General features: G+C 41.5%; 2 protein-coding genes across 3 annotated transcripts; both read right to left on the bottom strand.

Annotated features, from left to right (window-relative positions):
• Window positions 1–719: 719 nt before the first annotated feature.
• On the bottom strand, window positions 720–7,382 carry rack1 (receptor for activated C kinase 1). Its single transcript, XM_078230964.1, has 8 exons — window positions 7,128–7,382; window positions 5,596–5,767; window positions 5,266–5,413; window positions 3,141–3,236; window positions 2,783–2,893; window positions 2,319–2,459; window positions 1,243–1,353; window positions 720–862 (listed from the first exon to the last, which is right to left on the bottom strand). The coding sequence occupies exons 1-8, from the start codon at window positions 7,234–7,236 to the stop codon at window positions 797–799; spliced, it is 954 nt and encodes a 317-aa protein (XP_078087090.1). The 5' UTR covers window positions 7,237–7,382; the 3' UTR covers window positions 720–796.
• Window positions 7,383–23,690: 16,308 nt separating this feature from the next.
• LOC144505477 (thymosin beta-11-like) lies at window positions 23,691–25,283 on the bottom strand. Of its 2 annotated transcripts, none has more exons than XM_078231592.1 (3): window positions 25,231–25,283; window positions 24,304–24,408; window positions 23,691–24,003 (listed from the first exon to the last, which is right to left on the bottom strand). In XM_078231592.1, the coding sequence occupies exons 2-3, from the start codon at window positions 24,401–24,403 to the stop codon at window positions 23,966–23,968; spliced, it is 138 nt and encodes a 45-aa protein (XP_078087718.1). In that variant the 5' UTR covers window positions 24,404–24,408; window positions 25,231–25,283; the 3' UTR covers window positions 23,691–23,965. The 2 variants fall into 2 exon arrangements, with proteins under 2 accessions (XP_078087718.1, XP_078087717.1); XM_078231591.1 differs by having other exon boundaries at window positions 24,304–24,411; window positions 25,231–25,280.
• Between the last annotated feature and the right edge of the window lie 497 nt (window positions 25,284–25,780).

Here is a 25,780-nt window from a genome sequence, read left to right as displayed (position 1 = left end):
ACATTTGTATTCCATCCCAAATAGCCTGGACTCAACAAGACCACCAGTAGATTTGCAATTGTTTTGGGGGGGGGGAATGTTGCTTTAAAGGGCAGGATTAATTGCAAAACAATATAGAAATGGCAAATTCTGTCATACATTAATTTTAACTGGATTGTCTAATTCTGGTCACCACACTTGAAGGATGTGAATGCATTAAAGAGGGTGCAGAAAATATTTACAAGAATTATGCCAGGCATGAGGGATTTTAGCTGCATGGTTAGATTGGAGAAGCTGAGGCTGTTTTCCATAGAGATTTGTGTGTTCAAAAATCACAAGGGACCGAGGAAAAGGAAAGAAAGTGTCCTTGTTGAAAGGATACATAACCAGACACACTGATTTTAAGGTAACCAGCAAAAGAATCAAAGGCAATAAGAATTTTTTTTGTAAACACAGCCTCCATAGGCCCCAAAAAAGACTACTTACAACCTTTCATATATAGTGCAACATGAAAGAACAGTAATCCAACCTATCTAGCCTAGTTTTAATAAAACTTGAAAATGGCATTTAGCAATCTGCAAAACCCTCCCACAATTAAATATTACGATTAGCCATGGTTACATATACAGAACTTTAACATTCAATGTTGTCACATTATAAAACAGGCAAGTGTGCTTAGATCAGTTATTCACTCAGGAAATCCGAAAGGGAACACCATGTATTCAAGTTGAGATCCGATACAGGTTGAAAACAGGAATATTTTATTTCAGATCAGCTCAAACAAGTAAAGATTCTCTATCTTCTCAGAAGAAACACTTCATCTTGTTCCAATGGTGACCTGCCACACTCTGATGAGGTTATCAGTGTAGCCAGCAAACAACGTCTGTGGGGCAAACATAAGAGATCATTTAATTCTAATATGGTTGTTTATCTCTCAAATTGCTATCTAATTAAGTGGCCTTCAAGCCAGCCACCACTGGGTTTCTAGATTTGCAAACTGGTAGCTAAAACATGCCACAGGGACAAAATCACTCAAGTTACTGCTATTTAACTATCAATATGTATAACTGTATAACTCTTGGAGGTACATGAACATACAACAGCCACATACATTTCACAATTGCCACTACTAAAAATGATAGTCTAGCATCCCTCATATTTGCAGGACTTGTAATCACCCCCATAAGGGTCAGGTGTTTTTGTGAATAGGAATAATCATCGGGATACTGGTCAAAGTTGAAGTAATATTTCAATTGAAAATACCTGTCCATCTGCAGACCAAGCCAGGCATGTACACTGTGGAGGTTCTGCTTTGCTGCTGGTGCTAATCACTTCTTGGCGTAGTTCATCCACTATAATTTTACCTTCCAGGTCCTGTAAGCAATTCAAATGCAAAAATATTGAATTCACTGCTAAACACAATAATACAAAATGATTAAATGAAACATATGCACATTAGGAAGTTTCTGTTTAAAAACTCGCAAGTATAAGACTAACATACAACAGCCACATACATTGCACAATTGCCATTACTGAAAATTATAGTCCAGTATCCCTCATATTTGCAGGACTTGTAATCACCCCCATAAGGGTCAGGTGTTTTTGTGAATAGAAATAATCATCAGGATACTGGTCGAATTTGAATTAATATTTCAATTGAAAATACCTGTCCATTCTGGTCTGTACAAGGTGGTTTTAAGCAAATACAAATTGAATTTAGCAACATTATTAGCATCTTCAAAAACAAATACTGACACTCAACTACCCGGATGTGCAAGCAACATTAACCAATGGGCAGTTACAAAAATAAGGCGGTGTTTCATCACCCTGTTCTTTCAGGCAAATGGGGTATTGGAAAATAATTAAAATACATTGCTACACTAAGGAGTGGCTTTGCTGCTGGCTAGCCCCCAATGTCAAAGAACATTTCAATTTGTTTTTGTGCAAAAAAAAGACAATTACTAGTAGACTGTATCCAAAGATAAGGCACCAACTATATGGCCCCTTCCAAATATCCAGACCATGAACAGGAGAAACTAGTCAATAAAATAGAACACAGCCACAAACAGCTCATGGTTCACTGTGTGGACAAATCAGAGTTAATATTGAAAATGTGGCTTTTCATCTGAATTTCCCTCGTACTGTCAATGGCCAAATGGAGTCCTTCTGCACAGTAGGATTCTATAATTTAGATTTTTTTTTTGGAGAATCATCCCCCCATACATCAAGGGTTTGTTCTAAAACCAGTGAAGCATAAAATCACTGCAACAGAAGTGCTTCAACTTCCAATATTTTGGAAGAAAGCCCCACCTCAACCCAAAACCACCAACTGTACTTACCCAGATCTTAATGCTTGGACCAGTGGCAGCACAAAGCCAATACCTATTGGGGCTAAAACACAAGGCATTGATGATATCACCGCCATCCAAGGTGTACAGATGTTTGCCTTCATTGAGGTCCCACAACATGGCCTGACCATCCTACACGGAGGAACAAAAAAATCTTATACTGGGCAAAGTTTGACAGACAATTCAAAACTTCTGGAAAACCATTAGACACGAGTTTTTACTGGCTTTGGTTTTATAATATTTCACATTTGAAACTAAAAACTAAGAGCAGCCTGAAAATATTGTAGCAACAGTAGAATGCAAATGACAAATCAGATTTCATGCACATACATTCGCTGAACAGTTGAATGCTGTTGATAATGTCTATTTCAAGGGCTGTTAGCCATCTAATCCATCAAATGAAAAACACCTATTTTCCCTGTTAATAGTAATCACGTAAAGCTATGGTGATCTACCTTGCCTCCAGAAGCACACAGGGATCCATCAGGAGAAACGGTAACTGTGTTCAGATAGCCAGGGTGCCCAATGTGATTTGTTTTCAGTTTGCAGTTGGCCAAGTTCCAAACCTGGATTAGTGATGAATACACATTTAAACACTTCAAAGACTTCAGATTTTAGACTATTACATCCCAATTTAAAAAATAAACCGAGATCTCAATTCAGACACTGCCAAAGAAAGCTTCAAATTTCAGTCCTGGCAAAATCTACATCCAACCATTGACCCAACTTTACAGCAGTTGAAATTTATTTCCATCATTTTCTGCTCCCACAAGCCCACCTATTAATTGTAATCGACATCTGCCCCACTCTTACCTTGACTAGTTTGTCCCAGCCACAGGAGACGATGATGGGGTTGCTGCTATTTGGTGAGAAACGAACACAAGAAACCCACTCACTGTGGCATTCATCCTATAAACAGACATGGGAAAAATGGAGCAAAATTAACAAAGGCAGATTCACCATTCTCACTTCCTGCATTTGACAATTCTTGCTGCCGCCTACCTGAGAAACCATGGTCAATAATAATTTAAAGAGTAGGCCGTTCGGCCTCTCAAGAGTGCCTTGCCATTCAATAAAATGGCTGACCTAGTTCATGGTCACAGCTCTACTTTTCTGCCAGTCCCTCAACTAAAGTACAGACCAAACATTTACCCAACTCAGTCTTCATGCAATGACTCAGCCTCCACTTTAGGGTGCAGAATTGTAAAGAATAACTACGCACAAAGAAATTCATCTGTCTTAAATGGGAGATGCCTCATTCTGAAACTGTGTTCCTTTGCTCTAGCTTTCCCCATGAAGGAAATCATCCTCAATCCCGCTCAGTATGTTTCCAGAAGACCACCCTTTATGCATCCAAAGTAAGGCCTGATCTTTCCTCACACAATATCAGTACAGGAATCAACCTAGACCAAAGTTTTACCCTCCCAGGCAGGAGCGTCAAATAACATGGATAGGATACCCTCCAGACTTCCACCGCCCTAACCCAGACATACTTTTGAGGTCGACATGAAGCCTGGCCAGCTTTAATTTTTAGGCCCGCATCTGACTGAGTGGAAAACAAACAATTGCCATCCTTCATCTTGGGCCGGATGAAGGGGTGGGTACTCAAGACTGGGGGCACCCTCCCCACATGGATTCATCCCACCCCACCCAGCAAGACCACCCACCTGGTGAACACTGGGACATCCCTTATCCTCCAAGTACTCACCAGAACTGCGGTCCTGAGGCTTGTGCCTCAGCCACGGAACCTCTTCCAGCCACTGCCATGCCAGGATGGGCTGGAGAGCTATCGGCCAACCTGATTGCCTGACAACTCCCCAAGGCAAGATTTCTGTCAAAGTGAGGACAGAAGTCTCGCCTGCTGCCAATCAATGTTCATTTGAGTGAAAAATGACAACTGGCATGGTAGCAACAACAGAGATGCATTCCCTACCAACTCTCCAGATGGCAGGTATCAGTGCTTGCCATTTCAGGCCCAGTGAGCCTTCTCAGAACTGCTTCCAATGCAAGTGTCCTTTCCCCAATTAAAGGGACCAGAACTGTACATACTACTACAGGCACAGCCTTACCAACACCCTCTTCAGCTATAGTAACACTTCAAATATTCCTTTTGCATTCCCTTCATCCAAATCATTAACAGTGTGGCACTTGACTAGTTAAATTCTTTCATTGGATGTGGGTATCACTGTCTGGGCCAGCATTTATTACCCATCTCTAATTGTCCTTGAACTGGCTCACTAAGCCATTTAAGAGTCAACCACTATGGATCTGGAGTCACATGTAGGCCAGACCAGGCAAAAATAGCCAATTTCTTTCTCTAAAGGACATGTTACGCTCCCTTCCACATTGTCTCCCCCACCACCAATTAGCCATGCCTGTTTTGTTTGATTGAATTATCAGGCTAAAAAGAGATTGGACAACTTGACGTCATGTAAACATTGCATCTAGAATAAATTAATAGATGTGGTGCATAATTTTGACTCAAAAATGAAACATAATATGACTGACTCCAATATTATTTGCAGTAATATTTATATTCGTGGACAAAACATGATTGTGCCAATAAATGGTGAATTCAATTTGTCGCACCTCACAGAACAGTCTCCAGACACATCAAGGATAAAATAATTGTACCAGTGTGCGCTTTCAATTGAGGTGGACAAAATAAGTTTGAAAAGTTCAGACCCACCATTATACACCTTGATTAACTAATTTCTCATCACAAGACTAGGAATGCATTTAAATACATGGAAACTACAATGTAAAAGATACATTTTAAATTTACATTTAAGATGAATTATAAAAGGCTTCTTTAGAGTGGGATTATTAGCCATTTCAGATTCTGCTACTGGATGATTTCACAGCTAAATTATCAAATTGTGATAAACTGAAATAATCACGTTCATACATAATACAGTAGCTATGCTGGGAAAGTTACCTGGATTGTGTATTTGCAAACTCCCAGGGTGTTCCACAATTTGACAGTCTTGTCACGGGAACCAGACACAATTTGGCGATTATCTGCTGAAAAGGCAACACTCAGTACATCCTTGGTGTGACCCACAAATCGACGGGTAGTTGAACCTCTAAAAGAGTAAGGATAGTTGGCCTCAAATTAATCAATCCAAGGTATCATAAACATTCACTAATGTTCAACTACCCCATCAATGTCTTTGGACCAACATCATGATATTACTAACATTTCAAGTACATCCAGAACAGACCCACTTTTACTTACAAATTTTATCTTAAAATACTGTATCCTTACGTTGTCAAATCCCAAAGTCTGAGTGTTCCATCCCAGGAGCCGGAAAGGGCAAACTGACCATCCGAAGAAATGACTACATCACTAATAAAGTGAGAGTGGCCACAGAGGGAACGTTGAGGGACACCATAGCTGGTCTCATCCCTAGTTAGTTTCCACATAATGATAGTTTTATCTGAAAACAGAAATAAAGTCTTTCAAACACAGCATTGTGATTAACTCAAGTTGCAGTTTAAGTTATTTTCCAGCTATGACATCAATTTAACATAATGCAGTAAACATTATTCAGTAATATGCCCTATTTTCATCAAAAAGCTAACTTATTATAAGAACAAATATTGCAGTGGCCAACATTGTTTGATATTCACTCCTGTGAATTGCCTTGGGGATTTTGCTACATTAAAAATATAGAAATACAACTTACAAATTTGTCAGGCTATTTGTTAGGTTAGAATCATAGAATCCCCACAGTGGAGGAGGCAGCCATTTGGCCCATCGAGCCTGCACCAACCACAATCTCACCTAGGCCCTATCCCCATGTATTTACCCTAGCTAGACCCCCTGACAGTAAGGGGCAATTCTAGTTCCCCCTTGCCCCTTAGTGTCAGGGGGACCAGCTAGGGTAAATACATGGGGCTATGGGGATAGAATCTGGGTGGGATTATGGTCAGTGCAGGCTTGATGGACCAAATGGCCTCCTTCTGCACTGTAGGATTCTATGAAAAGCAAACACCGGATGCTGAAAATCAAATAAGAGAGAATACTGGAACTACTCAACAGGTCCGGCTGGATCTATGCAGAGAATAACGAGTTCAACCTCTCAGATCAGTGACCTTTCACCAGTACTTTCTAATAGAAGGTTATGATATGAAAGAGTAAGTAGCCCTGCATCCCCTGAGTAAGTAACCATGCTTGCCCATCCAGGGAGTAGGATTGACAAACGATCTGAAAGGAAAACGTTAACTGGTCTGCTCTCACCACAGATTCTACCGGACTGCTTCCGATTTCCAACTGCAGGTTTCTTGCCACTATAAAGTAGTTTCCTTTTTTAGCACAAAGATACGGTCGCGCTTTGAATTAGCTACCGCGTGTACTAAAACCGTGACTCTAGTTGCAAAGTGAATTCAATGCATTTGCTGTCAAACACTTTGGGACATTGAAGTGTTGCGAGCATTTCTAATTAATCCCCAGTTACTTAACTATCTAACAAAAGCATTTCCAGTTTTGATTACTCTGATGTATACACAACTCCCGTCTTTGCAGTTAACAACTGCGAATTGTTGTAATTTGCTGACAGGGAGGCCAGGCCTCTCTCTCACCCAACTTGTAATGGGCGGATGGCAGTCTAAGTGTGTACGTGTAACCCGCAATAACCCTGGCCGCCTACGACCAACGACTCGGAAATTCAAACAAAATGCAACTGAGAGGGGAGGCAACAATAGTAAAACGCATGGCCGGGAAAAGGGTGCCCACGTCGGCCAGCAGGGCGGTCGGGCTGGATCCCCTCCCTCTCCCCCAGGCCCAGCGGCCGGTACCTCGGGAGGCGGACAGAATCATGTCGGGAAACTGCGGAGTCGTGGCGATTTGGGTGACCCAGCCGTTGTGGCCTTTCAGGGTCCCGCGAAGGGTCATCTGCTCCGTCATTGTGAGTGGAGATGCGGCGTCCTGAGGTCGGATGGAGCTGGATTGCGGCGGGAGGACTCGGCCTCAGCTCAGCTCGCTTCTCCCAGGCCGCAGAGAAAGAGGAAGCGCGCCCGCCACGCCCGGATATGACGTGCGGGACGCGCGGGGTGGCCGCCGGGTGATGTTCCAAGATGGCACCGTCGCCATGGTGACCGCTTCAGGTTGCTGATGGTCTGTGTAGTGTAGGATGGTCACAGTAAGAAGTTTAACAACACCAGGTTAAAGTCCAACAGGTTTATTTGGTAGCAAAAGCCACACAAGCTTTCGAGGCTCTAAGCCCCTTCTTCAGGTGAGTGGGAATTCTGTTCACAAACAGAACTTATAAAGACACAGACTCAATTTACATGAATAATGGTTGGAATGCGAATACTTACAACTAATCCAGTCTTTAAGAAACAAAACAATGGGAGTGGAGAGAGCATCAAGACAGGCTAAAAAGATGTGTATTGTCTCCAGACAAGACAGCCAGTGAAACTCTGCAGGTCCACGCAACTGTGGCAGTTACAAATAGTGTGACATGAACCCAACATCCCGGTTGAGGCCGTCCTTGTGTGTGCGGAACTTGGCTATCAGTTTCTGCTCAGCGACTCTGCGCTGTCGTGTGTCGCGAAGGCCGCCTTGGAGAACGCTTACCCGAATATCAGAGGCCGAATGCCCGTGACCGCTGAAGTGCTCCCCAACAGGAAGAGAACAGTCTTGCCTGGTGATTGTCAAGCGGTGTTCATTCACCCGTTGTCGCAGCGTCTGCATAGTTTCCCCAATGTACCATGCCTCGGGACATCCTTTCTTGCAGCGTATCAGGTAGACAACGTTGGCCGAGTTGCAAGAGTATGTACCGTGTACCTGGTGGATGGTGTTCTCACGTGAGATGATGGCATCTGTGTCGATGATCCGGCACAGATGCCATCATCTCACGTGAGAACACCATCCACCAGGTACACAGTACATACTCTTGCAACTCGGCCAACGTTGTCTACCTGATACGCTGCAAGAAAGGATGTCCCGAGGCATGGTACATTGGGGAAACTATGCAGACGCTGCGACAACGGATGAATGAACACCGCTCGACAATCACCAGGCAAGACTGTTCTCTTCCTGTTGGGGAGCACTTCAGCGGTCACGGGCATTCGGCCTCTGATATTTGGGTAAGTGTTCTCCAAGGCGGCCTTCGCGACACACGACAGCGCAGAGTCGCTGAGCAGAAACTGATAGCCAAGTTCCGCACACACAAGGACGGCCTCAACCGGGATGTTGGGTTCATGTCACACTATTTGTAACTGCCACAGTTGCGTGGACCTGCAGAGTTTCACTGGCTGTCTTGTCTGGAGACAATACACATCTTTTTAGCCTGTCTTGATGCTCTCTCCACTCCCATTGTTTTGTTTCTTAAAGACTGGATTAGTTGTAAGTATTCGCATTCCAACCATTATTCATGTAAATTGAGTCTGTGTCTTTATAAGCTCTGTTTGTGAACAGAATTCCCACTCACCTGAAGAAGGGGTTTAGAGCTTCGAAAGCTTGTGTGGCTTTTGCTACCAAATAAACCTGTTGGACTTTAACCTGGTGTTGTTAAACTTCTTACTGTGTTTACCCCAGTCCAACGCCGGCATCTCCACATAGTGTAGGATGGTCATGATGTGGAGATGCCGGCGTTGGACTGGGGTAAACACAATAAGAGTTTTAACAACACCAGGTTAAAGTCCAACAGGTTTATTTGGTAGCAAAAGCCACTAGCTTTCGAAGCGACACGGATGCCATAATCTCACGTGAGAACACCATCCACCAGGTACACGGTACCTACTCTTGCAACTCGGCCAACGTTGTCTACCTGATACGCTGCAGGAATGGATGTCCCGAGGCATGGTACATTGGGGAGACCATGCAGACGCTACGACAACGGATGAATGGACACCGCTCGACAATCACCAGGCAAGAGTGTTCTCTTCCTGTTGGGGAACACTTCAGCGGTCACGGGCATTCGGCCTCTGATCTTCGGGTAAGCGTTCTCCAAGGCGGCCTTCATGACACACGACAACACAGAGTTGCTGAGCAGAGACTGATAGCCAAGTTCCGCACACATGAGGACGGCCTCAACCGGGATCTTGGGTTCATGTCACACTATCTGTAACCCCCACGACTTGCCTGGGCTTGCAAAATCTCACTAACTGTCCTGGCTGGAGACAATACACATCTCTTTAAACTGTGCTTAACGCTCTCTCGTCATTGTCTGTACCTTTAAGACTTGATTACCTGTAAAGACTCGCATTCCAATCATTATTTTGTAAATTGAGTTTGTGTCTTTATATGCCCTGTTTGTGAACAGGACTCCCACTCACTTAATTGAGTTATGCCTTAATAGATGCCATCTTAATTATTAATAGATGACTGAAATACTTGGAGAAAGTATAGAATCATAACATGGTTATATCACAGAAGGAGGCCATTTGGCCTGTCATGTCTGTACTGGCTCTTTGCAAGTGCAATTCAGCAAGTCTCATACTCTTACATTTTCCTCATTGCCCACAATGTTTTTCTATTCAGATAATAATTCAATTCTCTTTTAATATCCATGATATCCATGAATCCAGCACATTCAGACAATGCATTTCAGATCCTAAAATGTAAAATAGTTTTTCCTCATGTCGCCTTTGATTCTTTTGCCATTCACCATAAATTGGTGTCCTCCAGTTCTCAACCAGTGGGAATAGTTTCTCCCTATCTACCATGTCCAATGAGAACAGTTTCTCCTTGTCTGCTCTGTCCGGATCCCTCATGACTTTGAATACATCTATCGTAAGAAGAGCAGGCACAGCTCCTCCAATATATCCAAGTTTTTTCTCCATGAATCTATTCTCAGAAATCTTTTCTGCAGCTTCTTTGTTGCTCTGGGATCCTTCCTAAAGTATGGTGCCGAGCATTGGACACAATATTCCAGATGAGGCCAAACAAATGTTTTATAAAAGCTCATAATAATCTCCTTGCTTTACACTGTATACCTTTATTTTTAAAGCCCAGGATCTTGTATGCTTTGTTAATCACTTTCTCAATCTGCCCTGCCATCGTTAATGATTTGTACATGTTTCCCTCTGCCCATGTATCACCTTTGGAATTGTACTCTTTATTTTATATTGCCTCTTCTCATTCTTCCCACCTGAATATCACTTCTCTGCATTAAATTTCATCTGTCACATGTCCACCCATTCCACCAGCCTGTCGATGTCCTCTTCAAGTCTATCACTATGCTCACAATTCACAGTTTCATCCGCAAACTTTGAACTTGAGTCCTGCACATCCAAGTCTAGACCGTTAATATATATCAAGAAGAGCAGTGATTCCTTGGGGAATCTCACCTTCTTCCAGGTCAGAAAACAACTGTTCACCATTACCCTCTGTTTCCTGTCACCCAACCAACTTTGTTTTCATGCTGCTACTGTCCCTTTTATTTCATGGGCTTTAGCTCTGCGGACAAGCCTGTTATGTGGCACTATATCAAATGCCTTTTGAAAGTCTGTCAACCACATAACCTTCATTATCTTCATCAATAGTCAAAGACTATTTCCTCGGGTGGATGGAGCTATTACAAGGGGGCATAACTATAGGGTTCATGGTGGGAGATATAGGAAGGATATCAGAGGTAGGTTCTTTACGCAGAGAGTGGTTGGGCTGTGGAATGGACTGCCTGCAGTGATAGTGGAGTCAGACACTTTAGGAACATTTAAGCGGTTATTGGATAGGCACATGGAGCACACCAGGATGATAGGGAGTGGGATAGCTTGATCTTGGTTTCAGATAAAGCTCGGCACAACATCGTGGGCCGAAGGGCCTGTTCTGTGCTAGAATAGAATAGAATAGAATAAACCTACAGTGCAGAAGGAAGCCATTCGGCCCATCGAGTCTGCACCGACCACAATCCCACCCAGACCCTATTCCCGTAACCCCACATATTTACCCTACTAATCCCCCTGACACTAGGGTCAATTTAGCATGGCCAATCAACCTAAGCCGCACATCTTTGGACTGTGGGAGGAAACCGGAGCACCCGGAGGAAACCCACGCAGACACGGGGAGAATGTGCAAACTCCACACAGCGACCCGAGGCCGGAATTGAACCCGGGTCCCTGACGCTGTGAGGCAGCAGTGCTAACCACTGTGTCACCGTATAAACTGTAATCTGAGTATCTAATTCTGCGTACAAAGAAAAACTTTCAACCTTCTGTCCAACATCAATATGCAGTTCCAGATGGTGCCCTGTTGGACTAACTTTGATAGGAAAGAACTGCACTCTCTGGGACACTTGAGCTGTGACTGAAGAAAATATTCAAGTTAAATTTACTTCTACCATGTTGGGACAGATAGGAATTATTTTTTAAATGGGGAGGGGGGTGGAAAGAGGGATAACAAGACAGAATTATTGGGGCGAAACTCTAGCAAAACATCGACTGCAGAAAAATGGTACTGGAGAAAGGATTCTTAGACTTGATATCAGCACTCCACTGGTGGGAATGTGCAGTAGATCAAGAGTGGTTATGGATCCATTTGCTAAAGGTTTTACAAACACCAAACCCTGACACAACTATAAGCACTAAATTATTTTGCAAGCGAACGCAGAATCTCTATAGTTAGTGATGTGAGTGAACAAGAGTAGGCTGTCAGTCTGTGTATTAACGTGTCCCTTGGTATCAGTGCACCTGGGATGCCCTTGTGTTGAGGCAATTCTTTCCATCAGCGCTGTACTGTTCTATGTTCTAACCCTCTCTGTTACCTTATCAAATTAGTTAAATATGGTTTTCCTTTAACTAATATGGGCTAGCTTTCTTTAATCAATCCAAATTTATCCAATGTTGGTGAATTTTATCCCAGATTATAATTTCTAAAAGTATTCCTTCCATTGAGGTTAAACTAACTGGCCAGTAGTTGCTGAGTTAATCCTTACACCCTTTTTTGAACAAGAATGACATTTGTAGTTCTCCAATCCTCAGGCATCACCCTGTATATATGGAGTATTAGAGGATTATGGCCAGTACCTCTACAATTTCCACTCTACTTCCCTCATTATTCTCAGATGCATTCAGTCTGGACCTGGTGATTTATCAATTTTAAGTACAGTCAATCTTTCTAATGCCTCTTTTTAATTTTTAGCCCATCCAGTTTTTCAACTACCTCCTCTTTCACTATGACTTGGGCAGAATCTTCTTCTTTACTAAGGACAGATTTAATCATTTATGTCCTCAGTCGCTGTGCGAAAGTCCCCTTTTTGGACCCTAATTGGCCCCACTCCTTAATTGAATCTTTTACTATTCGTTTGCCTATTGGAGACTTCGGATTCCCTTTAAAATTAGCTGCCAATATCTGCTCAGACTTTCCCTTAGCTTCTTCTATTTATTTTTCACTTTTATAGTCAGCCTGTTTCTCATATCCCAATAGTGATTTGGTAGTATATAATTTGAGTATTGCTGAAAAAAAGAAATGATCAAAGCTTTTCATCTTGCAATCATCAGGACAGTTTGCAAGAATGCTATAGTCAGGGGAAACAAACTATTTTTACTGTCTGAGACGAGAGTTCTGATTGGTTGGCAAGTTGACTCTGATTGGTAGAGGTGTTACCATGGCGAATACGTCAGTTGATGGTGACTGACAGTTAACTGATGAGCATTGTTTGAAATTTAAACTAGGCAATTTACTTCTGATTGGTCAAAACATTGCCCTGAGGAATGAACCAGTGAATGGCTGTCACTTAATTTGTTTTGATGTGGAGATGCCGGCGTTGGACTGGGGTAAACACAGTTAGAAGTCTAACAACACCAGGTTAAAGTCCAACAGGTTTAGAAATAAACCTGTTGGACTTTAACCTGGTGTTGTTAGACTACTTATTTTGTTTAGCACTCACCATCCTGACTTGGAAATATAGCATCATTCCTTCACTGCCATTGGGTCACACCACACTGAGGGTGTACTTACACAACATGGACTACAGTGGTTCAAGAAGGCATCTCACCACCACCTTCTCAAGGGCAAGTAGGGATGGGCAATAAATGCTGGCCTAGTCAGCGATGCCCACTCCCTTAAATAAATTTAAAATATTGCTTATTTCCCTTTGCTACTCATTGGATTAGCTAACCCATCTGTGCAGCTCTCCTATTATTAGGTTTGTCACTTCATATTTTGTATTTCCTTTCGTGTTTCCCTGGTTACTCAATAATTAGACTTTTAATATTTGATTTTTAAATGGCTTGTTGACTGAACAGCTCACTCCAAAATTAAAATGGCCAGCTGTAAACCGGAAAGGAAGTCAACAGCCCTAATGTAAAAGCAGCTGGTAGAAGGTTTTTCTCAAATCGAGCAAAGGTTTGATTGTAAACTTTGGTGGCCTTTTATAATTAATTTTAATTAATGATTGAAAATAATTGACTGTCAAGATTTGACAAGATAGTCATTAAAAGTCATGCTGGCACTGGGAGGTTGGTGAACAGGTATTACAAAAATGCATGAATACACATTGTTCTTGGCCTTTCCCGATTTTATACCATTACAAGAAGGAAGACAGAGCTTGCCTCCAATTCCAATTCAGTGTCAATAGAACAGTTTGAAAATGTCATTAATATGTTCTTGTCTTCTAATGCTAGCTGTTCCAGGGTAACCTCTTACTTTTCTATTTTTGCATTCTTTTGAACTACAAAAAACCCAGCAATATCGGGGGTTGGGTGGGGGGAGAATAACTGTAATGTAAAACATTTAGTTTTGTAAGTTCAGTAAAAAAAAAATGGCAACCTGATTTTCAATATTGGAGTGATGGATCAAATAGCTTGGCAGTCTCCCAGTGTATTTTATACAGATAGTCAATGAATCTGAAACTGTACTGCAAAAGACCATGGGGGACCAATGTTCATTCATGAAATACTTTTGATGTCTCAAATGAGGCCAGCACATACACATAGCACTTTCTTAAAGAATGAAAAAAACATTCTATTGTATAATTGGGAGTTCCATACTGAGAGTAATGAGGCCCACTGACCCAATTATCATTGCTGTAAAGGGACCATTCCCCGAGCGTGATGATGGGGAATTGACCGCTTTATATGTAAAAATACAGGATTAAAAATTAGATGTTTCTAATCTATAGAGTTAAATGTTGCACAATTTATTCAATAAAGCATTGAGGGAATGGAGAACAATGATAAACAAACTGCCTAACGAATGCTGCATCTATTACTATTACTATAAATTTACAGTAAGAAGTCTCAGAACACCAGGTTGAGACTTCTTACTGTGCCCACCCAAGTCCAACACCAGCATCTCCACATCATGACTATAAATTTAAATAAATCTTTTAAAAAAAATTTGGCTGAGGGAGTGCCATAATGGCACAGTGGTTAGCACTGCTGCCTCACAGCGCCAGGGACCCGGGTTTGATTCCCGGCCTTGGGTCACTGTGTGGGTTTGCATGTTCTCCCCGTATCTGCGTGGGTTTCTTCCGGGTGCTCCGGTTTCTTCCCACAGTTCGAAAGACATGCTGGTTAGGTGCATTGGCCATGCTAAGTTCTCCCTCAGTGTACCCGAACAGGCACCGGAGTGTGGCGACTAGGGGATACTCAGAGTAACTTCATTGCAGTGTTAATGTAAGCCTACTTGTGACACTAATAAAATAAATAAAAATAAATAAGGGAAATTCTGTTTTACGACTAAAACCTGTCAACAATTTTGACAAAGACATGTCATGTTTAGCTTAATGTCTATAGTTCATGTATTCTTGTGTTTAAGTCAAGGTGGTCCAATGTGAAGTTTGCTATCATTTTGTATACAAAGTTCTTTCCGCTCTTTTGTATGAGGGAATATTAAATTTTCAAAGCCTTATACAGTGACTTCAGCTGTTGCATTAAGACCAGCACAGGCACCAGGGACTCCTTCAACATCAGTACATGAGTATGGCAAGGTTCCATACTCACCCCATTCCTTTTCCTCTTGGCTATTGATTCCATCATGAGGAAAGTGATGGTAGGTGCAATCTTTGGTATCCTGTTGCAACACCACCAGTTGACAGTCCTGAATTTCGTCGACAACATCATCTTGCTGGTCAAAGAATCCCGCCTGCTCCAAAACATGACCACCAGTCTTCAGAATAGAGGTGCCAATGTTGGTCTAATCATCAGCTTTGACAAGTCCAAGACAATGATGACTGGACGGCAACAAGGCTATCACCATTGGACAACAGAACATTAAGGATGTCAACCATTTCTCCTACCCAGGAAGCAAAATCTCTGGAGAGGGTTGTAGAGATTGGCTTTCACACAAGAATCAGAAAAGCAGCATCGGCCTAACAATATGGCTCCACACATTCTGGCCATTAAATGCCACTAACATGGCCATGAAGCTGCGACTCTACATGTCCTTAATAGTACCAAGTTCAATTTATGCCTGTGAGACATGGAGAAGAACTGCAAAGGCGTCACATAGGTTGACACTTTTCATCAGTGTTGCCTAAGATCCTGAGCATCACAAGGAAGAACGGCATCACCAACAAAGAGGTGCTAGAGAGGACTGGTCAGAGTCACCTGTGGACTTCATGACAAAGAGACAATTGAAGCTGACAGGACACATATTTTGCCCTTAGGATATATGCCACACCAGAGTGGCAGCAGAATGGACACCACCAAAAGGAGAAGAAGACGGGCTTGCCAAAGAAGACCTGGTGAAGTACATTTAAGGAGAATTTCCAAGAGCAGGACACCACAAAGGCTGGTGGTGGAGTCTTACTGCCCATTGTCCCACATGGGACTGGAGGAACTAAGTCTAAATAAATTATTAAGTGTAAGGGAGTACTGTATCTGATAAAAGGGAGGCTTAAGGCAGATACAGGGGGCTAACAAAAGTGGATGCCCCAGAGAAGTATAGAAAGTGCAGGGCGGTAGGTACTTAAAAAAATTAGGAGAGTGAAGAGGGGGCATTAAAAACCTCTGTCAAGCAAAATAAAGGAAAATCCCATGGATATATATGAATATTAAGGGCAAGAGGGTAACCAGAGAAAGAGAAGGGCCCATTGGGGAGGAAAGTGGTAATCTGTGTGTGGAGCTGAAAGACGTAGGTGAGGCATTAAATGAGTATTTTGCATCTGTGTTCACTATGGAGAAGGGTGATGTAGGTGTAGAAAGCAGGGAGGGAGACGATGATATTACTGAATACATTAGCATTGAGAGGGAGGAAGTGTTAGCGGTTTAAACGGGCTTAAAAGTGGATAAATTCCCAGGCCCAGATGAGATATATCCTAGGCTACTGTAAGAAGCAAGAGCGGAGATTACAGGGGCTTTGAGACTAATTTTCAAATCTTCTCTGGCCACAAGAGAGTTATGATGTGGAGATGCTGGTGTTGGACTGGGATAAACACAGTAAGAAGTCTCACAACCCCAGATTAAAGTCCAACAGGTTTATTTGGTAGCACAAGCCACTAGCTTTCGGAGCGCTGCCCCTTCATCAGGTGAGTGGGAGTTCTGTTCACAAACAGGGCATATAAAGACACAAACTCAATTTACAAAATAATGGTTGGAATGCAAGTCTACACAGACTTCAGTAAGGCTGTTGACAAGGTCCCACATGGGAGACTGGTCAAGGTGAGAGCCCATGGGATCTGGAGCAATTTGGCAAATTAGATCCAAAATTGGCTTAATGGCAGGAGGCAGAGGGTGATGGTCGATGGTTGTTTTTGTGGCTGGAAGCCTGTGTCCAGTGGTATACTGAAGGGATTGGTGCTGGGTCCCTTGCTTTTTGTCGTATACATTATTCATCGAGATGTGAATGTGGGTGGTATGATCCGTAAATTCGTGGATGACACAAAAATTGGTGGTGTGGGAAAAAGCGAGGAGGAAAGTCTTAGATTACAGAACAATATAGACAGGCCAGTCACATGCAATTTAACCCTGAAAAATGTGAGGTGATGTATTTTGGGAGGACTAATAAGGTAAGGGAATACGTAATGAATGGTGACGTGGAGTTGCTGGCGTTAGACTGGGGTAGGCACAGTAAGTAGTCTCACAACACCAGGTTAAAATCCAACAGGTTTATTTGGTAGCACAAGCTTTCGGAGCATCGCTCCTTCATCACCTGTATTGAATGGTCGGACACTAGAAGGTACAGAAGACCAGAGGGACCTGAAGGCAGCAGGACAGGTAGATAAGCTGGATGAGAAGGTATATGGGATACTTTTATTAACTGAGGTAAAGAATATAAGAACAGGGAGGTTATGATGGAGCTGTATAAAACGCTCATTAGGTCACAGCTGGAGTACTGTGTGCAGTTCTGCTCGCCACACTATAGGAAGGATGTGATTATATTGGAGAGGGTGCAGAGGAGATTCCCCAGGGTGTTGCCTGGGCGAGAGTGTTTCAGCTATGAGGAGAGGCTGGTTAAGCTGGGGTTGTTTTCCTTCGAGCAAAGAAAGCTGAGGGGGTGGGGGGGGGGGGGGGGGGGAGAGAACCTGACTGAGGTGTACAAAATTATGAGGGTCATAGATAGGGTAGATAGGAAGAAACTGTTCCCCTTCGTGGAGGGATTAATATCAGGGGGCACAGATTTAAGGTATGGGGAAGGAGATTTAGAGGGAGTTTGAGGAAAAATCTTTTCACTCAAAGGGTGGTGAGAATCTGGAACTCATTGCGTGAAAGGGTGGTAGAGGCGGGAATCCGCATAACATTTAAGAAGCATTTAAATGAGCATTTGAAACACCATAGTATACAAGGCTACAGACCAAGTGCTGAAAAATTGGGTTAGAATAGATAGGTGCTTAATGGCCGCTGCAGACATGACGGGCCTCTTTCTGTGCAGTAAAACTCTATGACTATGACTCTAAAAGGATTCCCAATATTTGAAATAAAAACTGCTCCCCTTTTGTTTGCACCCCAATATGTTTTGCAGAGCATAAGTATTTATAATGGGGTGATGATGGTGTCATGGTAATGTCAGTGGACTAGTAATCCAGAGGCCCAAAGCCTTGAGCCATAGGTTCAAATCCCATTATGGCAGCTGGTGTAATTTAAATGCAATTAAATGGGGAAGTCAGTGGCCAAGTGGTATTATCGCTAGATTATTAATCCAGAAATTCAGCTAATGTTATGGTGTGGAATTCGCTTTCGGAAGTCGGATCAAAAATTGATGAGACACAGGTTTCTCCGCAAACCTTCTTTATTGCATCGGAGGAGAGATCGCTAGACCATGCGCATCAAGCATGGGTTCGTGAGTCTCTGTCTGGCTTACAAAACTGTTTCAGTTATACACGACGGCGATACATCCACATACTTCTGTTAGCCAATAAGGGCACAGCTGTATTGTTGCATTTTGATGAGATTACTTTCAAGAACAAAAGGCGATAGCCACGTAAGGACATGGCTATTAAAGTTTCTGATTAGATTACTTTCAAGAACAAAAGGCCAATCGATAAGGCCCTGCCCTCCGAAGCCAGAACCACAATTACCTATTAGCAGTTTCTTTAACGTGATCATTAGTTTCGGTCAGCCTTGTCACCCTCGCCTCAGGCCCTTTCCATAACCAGTTTATCCCTCAACTGATTCCTAGTTTTGCATCCCAATTTTAACCCTTTCCTCTTCTCAATCTACCTTATACACATTCTCATTGGCACATGGATTCAAACCCCGCCACAGCTGATGGTTTAATTTGAATTCAATAAAAAATACCTGGAATTAAGAATCATGATGACCATGAAACCATTGTCCATTATTGGCAAAATGCATCTGGTTCACTAATGCTCCTGTGGGAAGGAAATCTGCTGTCCTTACCTGGTCTGGCCTACATGTGACTCCAGGCCTACAGCAATGTGGTTGACTCTCAACTGCCCTCTGAATTGGCCTTTCAAGTCATTCAGTTTCAAGGGCAACTTGGGATGGGCAATAAATGCTGGCCAGCCAGCGAGGCCTATATCCCATGAATGAATAAAAAAATAAGAAAAATCTGGAATTGAAAGCTAGTTCCAGTGATGGTAACCATGAAACTAACATTGATTGTCACAAAAATCCATCTACTCACTAAGACCCTTTGGGGAAGGAAATCTGCCATCGTACGTGTGACTCCAAACTCACAGCAATGTGGTTGACTCTCAGCTGCCCTTCAAAATGGTCTAGTAAGCTGTTCAGGGTCTGAATTTTTCAAAACACATCCCCACTGACTTTCAACAGGCCTTGTGTCATTTTATGCTCTAACAAGCGTTGAATGGCAGCAGCCAGAACTTCCATCCATCATGAGATGGAAGTCCCACCTTGGTTAGCTGCCAGTCAAACTGACTGGCACTTCAGTGACATGTCTGGGATTAAGTGTCGGGACATGGAGGCCAGGTGAGTGATAGGTGTTCCAGCGAGTGGAGGGGACACCTGGGGAGGTTGCAAAGAGGAGCAATTGAGTCCTGGGTGGCGAGGGAGGAAGGGGCAATGGAGGTCTGGAGTTTCCGGGCCTTCACGAGAGGCCACCAGCCTTCAAAAGGAGGCTTTCCCACCCGAGATGTAATTATTTCGATTTTTCAATTCCCCTGATCTGTCACCTGCCAACCAGCCTAAAAATTCAGGCAGAGTGGGAAAAGGTCCTTAATTGGGGCAAGAGCGGGCTTTCCCACCAAACCCTGCCTAACCCACCATAAAATTGCTTCCAGGTCAGGATGGGCAGGATTCCAGAGAGAATCTTGTTGATGCAATTTCATGTGTTCCCTCTACCCCCATGGATCAGTCATCAATTTATCAAATTTCAGAGCAGGCTTGAGGAGCCAAATGGCCGATTCCTGCTCCTAATTTGTATATAGGGCCTGGCTCACTTAGGACCTGGAGTGCCTCTGGGGATGGATATACTGGGAGAGGGTGAGTTGAACAATACTAGCCTCCAAAGGAGTATTCTGATCTTGGTATTTTGAAGGCTACTATTGATTCCTTATCAATACTCTTAAATCTTAGCGAAGGAGCAGATCCTGAATCCATACAAAGTCAGCTAGTAAAAGAAAACAATGCAGAATAGAGTACATATAAGAGCTTGGAAAGTTATTATTTTGATCTAAAAAATGCATTTAGTCATTTGTTTAAGGTGAGGGCGTAGGGGCGGGGCAGAGGGATTTAAGGAGATTGTTAGTAGAAAAAAGCCGGCAGTTATTTTTGCAGGAACTGTAGATACTAATAAACAAAATTTTCTGGTAAGAAATAGCATAACATTTCCTATTGTAAATTGCCTTCAACCTGGGAACTAATCCAACATTGCTGATTATGCCTGGACCAGCTAAACGTGCTGTCTGTTTGGTGCAGACATCAATGCCATCAGCTGACTGTTTTTCCAGACACAATGTAACAGCCAGCACAGTGCACAGCACAAAACGGATCACCGTTTACAATATTCAAGTAGAACTCTGGAAATGACTTGAGCACCATCTAAAATTGTACAAGGCACGACCATGTTTATTAAAAATAAGCGTTTGCATTTAATATGTTTATTTAATTGCAAACAACAGGAAACATATCAACAATTTCCTAATTACAGGTAATGTCCAGCAGCAGTGTGGTTATAAGTTGCCATTATGTCAGCCTGATTTCTTCACAAATGTCTGTCCCCTTCAACAAAGACTTAAGAATTGCCTCGTCTGTTCCACTGTGATGCCAGCTGTTCCAGGCTTAGCATGTTCCAAAATCAATTGCCCATCTGCTAGCTTACTCGCATTGTCTAAATTGGAACCTTTACGCATATTAAATTTGATACCCGATATGAAAAAATACCGGATCTGCTAATATACCTTCCATTTCTCCCAGCCCGCTGTTTTATCAGAGTTGCCTATTGTTCCCTGTAGAAATCTTGAGAGATCGTGAACACGTCGACATTACGCTTTACATGCATATGCAAAACAATGCATAGTATCTAAGATGTGTTTCAGATATTGAAAATGTTTTACCTTCGACGGACGCTACGTGCAAACACAGCAGCGGATTTGAAAATTAGACAGGGATTTTTAAAAATATATTTGTCAAAGACGTGAGCCTTGTTTAGATTGTATTTATTCTAAACTTATTGTGCAGTTGAAATCCTCCTGTGTTTTCATTCTAGAAGCTGCAACCGACACGTGTTTCTTATTTTGAATAATCTTGCAAGATTTGAATATGGAAAGTCGTATGGATTACCTTTGGTTGCTTAAGGAATCCGCTGGCCTACAATTAATTGTGCGGTCGCAGTTTTCAAAAATGAACAGGTAACACGATTGTAAAAAAAAATCACATCTGTGAACGCGATACAGAGGGCTATTGTGTCCAATGACTCTCTCCCGGATCGCATGAAATTCATACGTCACCATAGAAATAAGGTCCTCGAGATATTTCGAAACCTCAGTCAATGGTGAAAAGACATCTTTAAAATATAATTGTACGTTATAATATGGTACAAATTCCACTGCATATTACCTGCTGTTAAAATATAACCATTGTCATTTTATTAATTAATAATATTAGTATTTTATTGTAACTAGAGTAATTTCTGTCGTAAGCCTGCCATTGTTTCTGTGTTATAAAAATAATGCTTAAAAAGGAGAGACAAATTAAATCATGAATTTGATAGATACGTTGTGGAAAATTAACAAAATAAATTAATGGAATAAATCTTAAATCCATGTGTAAATGCAATGTAAATAAATATAATAAAACTAAGCAATCTGAATAAGGTATTATCTGCTCGATGAATTAGTATTGGGCTTGTCCACTCTCCACAAATTCTCCTTATTCCTCGCTCCTGGAAATGATGGTGTAAGTCAGCATAACTTGCACAGGTTGCAACAGCAGCCATCTTCCAACTAATATTTTGTCTGAGTCTGGACATTCTGTGAGGAGGGAGGATGGGTCATCCAGTCAAGCTCAAACTTACTCGTAGCTAATATCTATGTACGTACATTTCCAGAAGATTTTTATCTTTTGAGGTGATTTGTAGGATCTCTAGAGTTGTACCAGACAATACTGCAAACATTTATTTATACTATCAAGAATCCAAGTAAGCATTGTTACAATTATATGAAAGGATTAAATACCATAATACATTGAAATTGTAACACTGGAGTCTGAAAACAGGACACAAGCTTGCATCGATAATATTTAATATTCACTGTATAGTTTGAGCTTGTCCCTCTGGGAGTGGGGAGAAAAGAAATCATTGAGTTGTCTTGCAAATGTCTGGGAGCAGATTGCCTGGCCTCAGCTTGGGGAATAATGAGTAGCATCACCCAGTTGAGGTCAAAAATAAATTATAGAGCAAAATGTAGACTTCTAACTGATGCAACTTCCATTTATTTCAAATGTACAAAATGGTTATTTGGAAAAAAGGTGCAATTCTATAGGAAGTATCCATCTAAAAATGGTGCCTTCTGGAAGAATTGAATTTAAAATGTTCTTTAGGAATTGGAAGCAAAAAGACCATCACACTTTCTGTTACAATAGCCTTTTAAATGCTACTGGCAGGCCAGAACTAACATTTTGATTAAAACGATTCAGTAGTGACAAATTACAATAATGACTGAATTAAGCCATTTATGTTTTGTACTGGACAAAAGCGATTCCCAAAATGAATCTGAATTATGTGCATAGTAACTATTTAAATCAATGATAGATTCTTTAGGAGATTAATCAGAAATTTTCATACATTAAAGGAGGATTTATAGCACTTTTAGAGCTATACCAGACAATACTCTATTTATTTAGACTATCAAGAACCCAAGCATTATTTGTTACAATTATATGAAAGAACAACTACATTAAACACTATAATACATTGAAGTTGTAATATTACAGTCTGAAAACAGGATACAAACTTGTACCAATAATATTTAATCTTCACTGTTATAGTTTGAGATTATTCCTCTGGGAGTGAGGAGAAATCATTAGTCGAGTTGTCCTGCAAATGGCTGGGAACAGATTACCTGGCCTCAGTTTGGGGATAATAAGTAGCATCACAGAGTTGGGATCAAAAATGATTTATAACTCAAACAGAATGTAAAACATAGGCTTCTAACAGATGCAACCTACTATGGAGGACCACCATACATCATTTTAATTGCAGGTCTATGTTAATATGAAAATTAATTAATTGAAAATGCTGTTAAAGATTCAAAAAATAACTTTTACCCAGCCATTTGACTGTGGTCTCATCTCTTTAACAGTTGGTAAAATTCTAAAATAAATGCTAGTAAATTACTACAATATTGATTCAAGTAGTGTCCCTAAGATAGGTACAACATTTATCAGATGCATCAGTTCATTTGGGAGATTTTAATGAAAAGAACCCTAAATGGATTTTACTAATTACCTGTAGAGATTTCTTGGGATGAGAAAGGGCAAGAAAAAAATCTGAACTATTCCACACACTGCGTTATTTCATTGGTTTTTTATTAGTTTTGTAACATGTTAAGCATAGAAGTGTCCATGGAAAATGGATTTTAAATACACAAATAAAATAAAACCAACTTCACGTATTTAGTGCGCAGATACATTGTTTCCTATCACGGTATGGTCCAAACACCATTATTGATAAGTTGGTCCCTTGGTGCAATACAGGGAGTAGTCCCCATCTTGGGAGTGGACTGGATGCTACAACAGACTCCCATTCGCAAGTCAGTGAGCAGTAAGGGTTTGAAACAAAAACCAGTCAACTTAAAAAAAATAAAAGTTGCATCCCCTCCATTTCACATTCATGAAGCTGATTCTTGCCTCTTTTCCTCTTCAATTGCTGAAACAAAAAAAAGAAACCAATCTATTAGCAAAACCCATGCAATCTAATTTCAACTGCCTCTGCGGGGTTTCGATAACAATAACCTTCCGAGTAAAATAAAATTATACACATGCGTCCGGACACAACCCATTATATCAGACATTACAATATTCTGCAGTATTAAACAACAATTATGTACACTTCACATTATTTCATGCCAAATGGTAGCAATTTATAATTATGCTTCACAATAGTATCACCAGGTGTGGTCAGCAGTCTGTGGGGGTGGGGGGCTGTCCCTAGCTTTGACATACTTACTCTCTTTTGTTGGGAGAGGATTTTTCTCTTTGGTTTCTATCTTCTTCAGTTTTTTCTTATCAAATTGTATGATTTCGCAAAGATTTGGTTTGTCTGACATGGCGTCTGCTGCAAAATAAAATCACTATCAAAGACTGTGCAGTGCAATGCGGCAGATAAAGTCAGTTATTGGGAATACAATGCACACACTAGCAAATAGTGTGAACCATTTAGCCTTGAATATTATTTCAAATATGTTCTCTTTGTGCAAGAAACTGCGGGAGTTTCACCAATAAAAACGACCAGCATATTAATGCTCAACGAAGCACGGCATGAAACTGTATCGAAAACTACAAGCGCTTATTACTGGAAAACAGAAATTTTAACATCAGGTTTCGCTAATGTCCAATAAATTTTCTCTGCAGATTTTTCCTCCCAGAGATTGCATTAAGATCACGTTAATTCCACTGTTTAGCATTGTGGTCAATGGGAGCCGCCCTACTGAAAGACATTCATTCAAGTTTTTGGTATTATTGTTTAAAAAATAAAATCAATAAGAGGATTAGGCGGTTGAATTTCATATAACTCTGAATTTGACAATCAAACAGTTTAAACAAAAGGAAACGTTCCAACACCCAGAATTTGAAATTAAGCAGTCTTACTCAATTTTCCAAAATTTGCAAATCCCCATTTAATTTTCAACCCCTCAACGATTCGCCCCGAAGATTCACACACGCCTTTGTCTAAATAATCTCGCACCTTCATCCGTTACTAATTTTAATAAAGGATATGATTGCTCAGCAAAACTGCAAAAAATTGCGAATATCAAGGCATCTCAAATCCAAATGCGTGCAAATTCGAGAAATGTTTGGATGCTCCAGTATCCCAATGTTAAGGAATGGAAGGTTGTTGGAAAAAAAAACCCAAGAGTGTGGGAGTATTACTTACCCTTATCTTTGTCCCGCTCTACGAGAGATTCAGATAGTATTCTCTATCTGCACTGTCTGGGCGTGGATTAAAAAGCGCAGAGCTCCGCGTGATTAGCATAAATATCTGACACAACAAGGACCGCCTTTCCGGAAATCAACTGTGCAGCAAATGGCATTGCAGTGTTCCTGGAACCGGGTTTGATCATCAGCAGAAAACTGATGCAAAGCGGCGGTCTGGAGGAGCCATTTCTCAAGATCCAGGACGCCAGTGAAATGCACTATTGGAGATTTTTTTTTTCTATAGTGTGTGGTGCAAAAGTGAACCGAAAGGTACCAACACCCATGCATTCACGGAATGACAAACTGCGTGAATAATACGCTCTAACCAAAGTGTACAGTTGAGTAAAGAGACACTCTAGGAAAGACCGAACATTATTTTCGGTAACATATCAAGCATACAAAACACAATGACACTTTTCCAGACACTTTCATATGCACCCTTTTGTTGATATTATTCGGGGACGCACAAGCGTTGCCAGAACACATTTAGAAAAAAAAAATCGATGGCG

This window comes from Mustelus asterias, chromosome 16, assembly GCF_964213995.1.
Source record: "Mustelus asterias chromosome 16, sMusAst1.hap1.1, whole genome shotgun sequence".
NCBI classification, from domain to species: Eukaryota; Metazoa; Chordata; class Chondrichthyes; order Carcharhiniformes; family Triakidae; genus Mustelus; species Mustelus asterias.
This window is presented reverse-complemented; position numbering and strand designations above follow the sequence as displayed.

Bases quoted from the DNA above. Each gene is read 5' to 3' on its own strand.
- LOC144505477 (XM_078231592.1), bottom strand. From the start codon at position 24,403: ATGTCAGACAAACCAAATCTTTGCGAAATCATACAATTTGATAAGAAA. The intron at 24,004-24,303 runs GTAAGTATGTCA...TTTTTGTTTCAG, and splicing joins TCCTCTCCCAACAAAAGAGA to CAATTGAAGAGGAAAAGAGG.
- rack1 (XM_078230964.1), bottom strand. From the start codon at position 7,236: ATGACGGAGCAGATGACCCTTCGCGGGACCCTGAAAGGCCACAACGGC. The intron at 2,460-2,782 runs GTAGATCACCAT...TCCTCCGTGTAG, and splicing joins TGTGTGCTTCTGGAGGCAAG to GATGGTCAGGCCATGTTGTG. The intron at 863-1,242 runs GTATTTTCAATT...TTTGCCCCACAG, and splicing joins CTTGGTCTGCAGATGGACAG to ACGTTGTTTGCTGGCTACAC.